Here is a 7,077-nt window from a genome sequence, read left to right on the forward strand (position 1 = left end):
GTAGTTAAAAAGAATCTAATTAATTTCTTTTATCTAATTTAAAATTTTAATTACAAACTTTTGAACTATAAAAACCTAAATTATAAGAACCTAAATTAAATTAAAGTATATGTATCCACTCAATTCCTTTTTCCAAGTAAAGGTGATTTTTTTGGTAGGAAAGTTAATGCATAGAATCAAAATTAAATTTACAAGGATCTCATAATAACCCTAACTATAAATACCTCGCTTTTGATGTTCAAATATATTGTCTAGAACCAAAATATTGAAAGCCAGAAAATATTTATATTAATATATGTAGATAGACAATACTATGTGCTATAAGTATAATGATATTTAGGTTGCCATTGGTTTAACTCAATCCCTAAAATTCTAATGTACAACAATTTTATACACCTTTAAAAAGGAACTAGTCATTACACCAATATGCAAATGCACTTGCTTTGCTCATTTCTCAGGTGGCTCTTCAAGTTGGTTATCATTGTTGAACATGATGCGTGGCTTTCCCATGCTGAAATTCAGAACCTTAGCGTCCATGTTGTACTTGATGACACCATCATATAGCAGCTTCCTTATATAGTGCTCTAGGTCCGAACCAATTAGGCGAAGTGTGTATTCTGTTAATGGAGCACCCTGGTTCATAATTTCATCAAAACATGAAGGAATCATTATTTTCATCAAAACGCTCAAGTAGTTTTTCCTTAGTTACATCTTCCCGAGGTAGTTAACTAGTTTTGGTCTCTGTCACTAATATGCTAACTCTATTATCATATTCGAATTTGACTAATTCAACTCGAAAAACTAAGGTGACCTCTTATTTAGATGTAAGTTTAAATTTGACTAAATATTTAAAGTGGTATTTGAAATTTATACACTAATTTCATCCTGAAGTTCTAATTGTATTATTGCTGTTCTCGAGATTAAATTCCGGACACCATAATAGTTTATCAACTCTTTTCCGGAATGACTCAACAAATAGAAAGATGAGCTGGCACACTCTTGCCACGACGGAGTGCCAATTCATCACTTCGTTTGTTGAGTTACTACTAAAAAAGATCGAAAAACCATTATAGTGTCTGAAACTCAATCACAAAGATATCAATAATACAGTTAAAATTTTAAAGACTAAATTAATATACGTCTTGAATCTCAGGACCATTACGGAGATTTGGTTCCCAAATTCAGAACTAGAAAAGACATGGAGCATTATTGAATTGGTGATTAAGGAAAACTACCTCGTAGTGATCCACAAGCTCTTGGAAGTAAGAATAGACCAAGTTGCATGTGTCAGGTTTCCACACGAATTCATTACTGGGATCAAGAATAAGGGTGAGCTTATCCATCTGGGTTTGATCAAACTCGCAAGTCACCGGATCAATGTAGGCCGCAAAGATCCTTATATGGCGGGTGGTGCAACTCAGCCACTGCCCTCCATACTCCCTGGTCATGTTCTTGCTCTTAACATTCAGCTGAGGCTCCACCGGCCTTGGCTTCGTCCCTTTCGGCTTCCAACTCCGGCTGCTCTCTGCTTGCTCTTGCTCTTCCTGCGGCGGTGCCTTCACACTCTCTGCTTCCTCCACATCTGTTTGTTGCTGCTGAGCTGAAATGAAGGATGCTCTTCTGTTCCTGAGTTCTTTTCTTCCTCCTCCACTCCAACCAAGCATGGATAATCTTGTTGACACCATGTAGGAACAACTTGTGGCCATGGCTTAATGCTTTGTCAGTTTAGTTCTCTAGTTGGTTTGCTTTTTAGTACCCTGGATTTAGAAGCTCTTGTCAGTAGTTTTGGTCCTTCTTCTTATAGATAAGATTTCTTATATATATATAAGAGGAAGAATTTTGTGAGGTCAGAAATGAAAGAAAAGTTTCTTCCACAGATATTGCTATTTAAAAATGAGATTAAAAAGCATTCTTGCAATGTTTTATATCCATTGACAATTTGAGATATATTTAAAAAATTAAAATGCAGATTTGGGTTGCCAGGGCTAGTCTATTGTTTTACGAATAAACTCTTGTCATCTTATTATAACATTAATCGCCAAGGATAAGATATAAACGAAATTTCATCAAAACTAATAATTCTATTTATCAAGTATCTACTTTCATCTAGTAATCCCTGATATGGAAGATAATGAAAAGGGAACAAATGCTTAAGCCCAATCTTCAAACCAAAGTTTGATGAATATTTTTGATATTTTACTATGCTCAAGATAATTCCATGCTCAGAATATAACAATTGTCATTGCTATAATTTCATTAAAAATTCATTTACATTTCAGATGTTCATATACAATGACAATAGGCGTTCAAACCCAATGGTTGAATATAACAAACGAAACCTAACCAAAAAAAAAAAGGAGACCCTGCATTGCATCATTTACAATTGTATCTAGTTTCCGACCAATTCGTTAAGCCTGTATGCTACTAGACTGAAGATGATTGAGCCACAAAATTCTTTTTCAATGTAAGAACAGGTCTAATTGGTTCATCAAGATTGTCCAATTGCAAGTCCCAAATATCATTGTTACTTGGTGTTGCCTGTTCATATGGTTGATCAACCCTTTCTTCAACTTCGAAGCCGATATAGTCAGCAACATCTCCGTCTTTGTCATGACTCTGTTGCCACTGCCTTTGAGCCACCATTAACCCAGTTTCTTTGATATCAGTGGGAACGGAGCCAAAGTATCGCCGTCTACCAACATTCTCATCTCTGGACCTCTTCCTTTTCTTTTCCTTACTCAGTTTCTTCGGGTGATGAAGCTTGCATTTGGTTCCTTCTTCGCAGTTTCCCATTGCTTCAAAGGTCGGACAGACATAGCTATGCTTCTTCCGACACTGAGACCACATATATATGCAGGTATCAGCATGGTACCACAAACACGGGAGGAGGCAAAGACATGCAATAAAAGTGGACCAAAATGGCGATGCAGAAATTTTACAACGGGCATTAATTACCAAGGGAATATAAATATAACCATACACTTGCAAATATAACTTAACTGAATATCAAAACTAGCAAGGCGATAAGAAGAAAAAAAAGTTGCAGACAAATTTAATGTGTCATTCTTCAAAAGAGGACCACAATATAGAAGTCCAAGTTGACAATATAAAAAACAGAGTCACCATTACAAGTTTATAACTGCAATGAATCATCAAATGAAAGTACAAGCAGAGTAGCAGGTTCCTTGAATGAGTATAGAACACAATCATGTTAACAGAAATTGATTTACTTTATTGCAGTAAACGAGAAATAGATTCAGTGTTCAAATTGTACATTAACTAGAAAATTTGACATGGTTGAGTTAATACCTCATTTCCATCGGCACAATAGCCCCTGAGAAATTCTCCACAAATAGAAGCCTTAGGATTCACATTGACATGTCTGTAAGGACAACTTCTGTTTGTGCATAAACCTGTCATGAAATTTGTAAGAATGATACATACATTTGCATTATTCACTTGATATAAGATAAAAATTTCTATAATGCACCTTGCAAAAAATAAGAACAATCTGGCATTCTCTCCGGAATAACCTGAACAACAAATAAATTAGACGGTAGATAGATCAGTAAATTCAGTAGATCAAATTCAATTTTGGCCTAGACGAATATAACCTTATGAGTCAATTTGCAGTTGCCATTAGAACATAAACCATTTAGAAACTTAGTGCAGACAACTACTTTTGAGGGATCATGAATATAAGGACACTTCCCATCATCCTTGTTACATTTCCCAAATCTGGTAAAAAACTGACAGTACTTCTGCTTTCGTGCAAGGCGCTGTCTAGCAGTGTGCAGACTCCATCTAACTTTTTCATTAGCCAAAATCCGAGTCCGTTTCCTTGGGTCCCTAATAAGCTGATTACCTTTGCCAATTTGGAAATACCTTGCAGCAATGAAAGTAATAGTTTCAATACTCAAAGTCTCAAATGCTGGAGGATAAATGAAACTGCAAGAGTTAATATTATGCACACTTCTCTCCATCATATATCTTCAAACATATTAGACAAGAGTACGAATATTAATGAAATTTGACATTATCATGCTATCACATAAGATATCAAAGCAACAAATAAGAACATTCCACATACACATTTTCCCCAATCACTAATCTTTGTTGGATGGAACCTTCTTTGGCAGCCAAGCCTGCAAGGATAGAGGCAGAGAGAAGGGATGGAGATTAATTGCATAAAAGGAAAGGCATAAATATGAAGACTTCGCAACATGAAAACAAAAAAATGGTACTTGATGAAATCATAATTCCCCCTTGTCTAGGCTGACAATCAACTCAAATGTACAAAAGCTCAATGAGGACGCATTGTGTCCATTTATATAAACTACAAAGTTATCATCAAACTTAAAGATGATTCCAACATCAAACTTTGAAATAGTGAACCTAAAGTACTTAAGAATGTGCTAGACTGCTAGATGTCCAAAAGCATGTATCCATTCAGTTAATCACAGAATACTGATGGTTCATGTAAGAATCAAGTGAAACTATTTATATGAAAAGTTGACAAAATTAAATCCTAGAATGCTGCCTTCAAAGGGTCCATCTGTAACAAACTGAACCAATATGAAATATAACTTTTCCTACACCATCAGCTGCTACTTTTAAAGACAGTACACAAACTATATTTGAAAATGCATTATTTTGAAAGGGCAGAAATCAATAACATGCAGATCATGGACCATAAGAAATCATGACAAACACTTGTGGAAGGTGCTTCCTACTTTTTGCCTGAGAACTGTTACAAGCAACATCTTTCTGTTCTCTTGTTTTCCTCTCCAACACAGCAACAGCAAGTGCTTCCTGAATCGATCATAAGAAAACATGACAACTATTGAGAAAAAAATCTTTTACTTGGTATAAAAACCAGCTAAATTTAAAGGAAAACTTCAATGGACAATGCTTTAGTATCAAAAGCCAAACTAACCTCATTAACCTTCTCAGAGTACCTGCCAGAAAATTTGGACCCTTTTATAATGGATCCACCAGTATGTAATACCTTAGGTTTCCAATGAGAAAACCCATGGGTTGATCTAGTGTAAACAGCATCCCTCTTCCTTAAAAGAAGCAATTTCTTGCTAAAAAAGACAGTAATTGAAGTTTTTTTTTGGGAGATAAATTCAGAGTAATTAATAGTTTCAAGTGAATATTTCTAAGGCATATAACCAAAGGAGACACAAACTAAGAGAGGGGTGAAGGAGGGGAGAAATTCGAAGATGAAAAGCAGTAACATATTAGGTACCTGTTTGCTGATGAGGGAGTAAAGTTGGAGCTTAAATCACGATTGTGAACAAATCTTCTTCGAAATGTTGATCTTTTCCATTGAAAAAAGTGAGGCAAAATCTTCCGATAATGCCCTGAGCCAGTGTTGTTTTTTGATGAAAGGGTCCCACCAAGTGGAGCTTTTAAAGGTTTGCACAAGCTCCCAGCAACTGCAGATGAAATATCCAGTTAACTATAACAACTAATAAAGTGAAAGAAATTAAAAAATGGATCATCAACAGCATTCCATATTCATCCAGATAGTTGAAAAATGGTGACCAAATATCCAGTTTCCCGCTATCAGCTCCAAAAACAGACACACACAAAAATGATTATTCACAAAGAAAACAACTAAAAGAAAGAGGTCAATATTGGCAAGGCTCCAGAGACAATAGAAATTCGCAAAGCCAATATTTCGAAGAACATAACTTCCAAACAAGCATACTAGATACATGAGACAAACAAGTGCTAAGATTTAAGAAATTTTTTGCCAACAGACAGACAGAAAGGAGAAGGCAATTTGCTGCACTGCTTATCAGATAAACCACAATAACATATTGAACATGTCTATAAAGGTCTCAAGCACAAAGAAGTACATTCATTTTCAGTTAATCAGTTCGTGATGAAACTAGGACTAGATTCATACAAGTGAAGGTTAAAAAATAGGTACTTAACATACCTTTTTGCGACCACTTGTTTGTAAACCTGCTGCAAATCTCTTTAGAATCCAATGGACCATCAGAATTTACATTACTATCTTGCATTGTAACTGTTGGGCTGATATGACTAACAAATGAAGTCCTTATTATCTGATTTTTGCGCTTCTTGTAGTAGCCATTGGAGTATGCTGTTTGAGTCTTGCCATCAGTAGAGACAGAGAGATCACTAGAATCCAAAGATGCAACTAATTTATTTGACTTGGGCTTCATATATACTATTCTCTTTGCAGTTGAAGAAGAAATCTCAACTTGGCCAGCCCCACGATTGTCTGAACCAATTTGATTTTCGTATGTTTCAGAATATTTGCACAATTCCTCATAAGATTTTGCGGCATCATTAGTTTCTCTAACATTCTTAGGATCGGCTGCAAATTCAAAGCAACCAAGTGTAAGATTCTCTGTAAATGGGGAAGATCCACTCTCCAATTTGGTGTCAGTGGGTAGTGGAAGTATTATGTGACCCTTCAAAGGAACATCATTTACTCCAGTTTTCAAAGCACCTGGTTGACCTGGAACATTAACCATGCATTCAGATCTGATGCTCTTTTCAAAGTTGTCAAAGCCCAAAGATGGTGACTGGTTAGCAACGGATGTTGATGTTGTAGCAGAAACAGGGATAACTTTCCGAACAAGACTGTTACCCTTACGGGTATAAAGAGTATTTTGAGTGTTCCCTTTCATTTGTGGAATTAACTTGTTAGGAGGACTAGTTATCAAAGAAGGCTTGCTTCCAGATAAAGAACTAGGATAACTATTACCTGTTCGAAGCCAGGTTCGAGGTTTTAATGAACGGGATGAAGTAAATGGCTTTGATCGGGGAAAAAAGGAGGACTGGTCCTTTGAAGTTTTAGGAATGACACAATCTGGAGATCTTTGCACACAAACTCTCTTCTGATGATTTCCCCCAACGTCCTGTAAATTAATTTTTTCTCCCTGAACATTTTCAACAGCCAAAATGCTTGTCTCCGTACTGATTGGCACAACTGAAGTGGCATTTTCTTTCGGTTCACCTTCCAACATTGGAAAATGAACATTTGGAGTGGCTGAGTATTCAAGAAGAGAATTAGAGGCAATGCCTGAGTGCTGC

The 7,077-nt window shown here is 36.0% G+C and overlaps 3 protein-coding genes across 5 annotated transcripts in view; all 3 read right to left on the reverse strand.

Moving 5' to 3' along the window:
• On the reverse strand, nucleotides 256-1,801 carry LOC107606002 (NAD(P)H-quinone oxidoreductase subunit M, chloroplastic). Its single transcript, XM_016307961.2, has 2 exons — nucleotides 1,236-1,801; nucleotides 256-633 (listed from the first exon to the last, which is right to left on the reverse strand). Exons 1-2 carry the CDS (start codon nucleotides 1,704-1,706, stop codon nucleotides 448-450), a joined length of 657 nt encoding a protein of 218 aa, XP_016163447.1. The 5' UTR covers nucleotides 1,707-1,801; the 3' UTR covers nucleotides 256-447.
• Nucleotides 2,220-7,077, reverse strand: part of LOC107606003 — a 5,081-nt gene continuing 223 nt past the window's right edge. Inside the window, exons 1-10 of one of the 3 annotated variants that reach the window (XM_021106353.1) lie at nucleotides 6,491-7,077; nucleotides 5,951-6,355; nucleotides 5,252-5,441; nucleotides 4,937-5,087; nucleotides 4,734-4,812; nucleotides 4,091-4,145; nucleotides 3,615-3,885; nucleotides 3,491-3,533; nucleotides 3,310-3,413; nucleotides 2,220-2,835 (exon numbers count right to left, since the gene is read on the reverse strand). The exon at nucleotides 6,491-7,077 is cut by the window's right edge and continues 223 nt beyond it. In XM_021106353.1, coding sequence (XP_020962012.1) covers nucleotides 2,425-2,835; nucleotides 3,310-3,413; nucleotides 3,491-3,533; nucleotides 3,615-3,885; nucleotides 4,091-4,145; nucleotides 4,734-4,812; nucleotides 4,937-5,087; nucleotides 5,252-5,441; nucleotides 5,951-6,355; nucleotides 6,491-7,010 — 2,229 coding nt within the window. In that variant the 5' untranslated portion in view covers nucleotides 7,011-7,077 and the 3' untranslated portion in view covers nucleotides 2,220-2,424. Of the gene's footprint in view, nucleotides 2,836-3,309; nucleotides 3,414-3,490; nucleotides 3,534-3,614; nucleotides 3,886-4,090; nucleotides 4,146-4,733; nucleotides 4,813-4,936; nucleotides 5,088-5,251; nucleotides 5,442-5,950 lie in introns of all 3 variants that reach the window. The other 2 variants (XM_016307963.1, XM_016307962.1) reach the window with 2 other exon arrangements.
• Nucleotides 7,021-7,077, reverse strand: part of LOC110264384 — a 3,029-nt gene continuing 2,972 nt past the window's right edge. The window contains exon 2 of the mRNA XM_021106352.1: nucleotides 7,021-7,077. This exon is cut by the window's right edge and continues 1,636 nt beyond it. Within this exon, the coding sequence (XP_020962011.1) occupies nucleotides 7,054-7,077 (24 nt within the window). The 3' untranslated portion in view covers nucleotides 7,021-7,053.

The sequence above is a fragment of the Arachis ipaensis genome, chromosome B07 (genome assembly GCF_000816755.2).
Source record: "Arachis ipaensis cultivar K30076 chromosome B07, Araip1.1, whole genome shotgun sequence".
Lineage (NCBI taxonomy): Eukaryota > Viridiplantae > Streptophyta > Magnoliopsida > Fabales > Fabaceae > Arachis > Arachis ipaensis.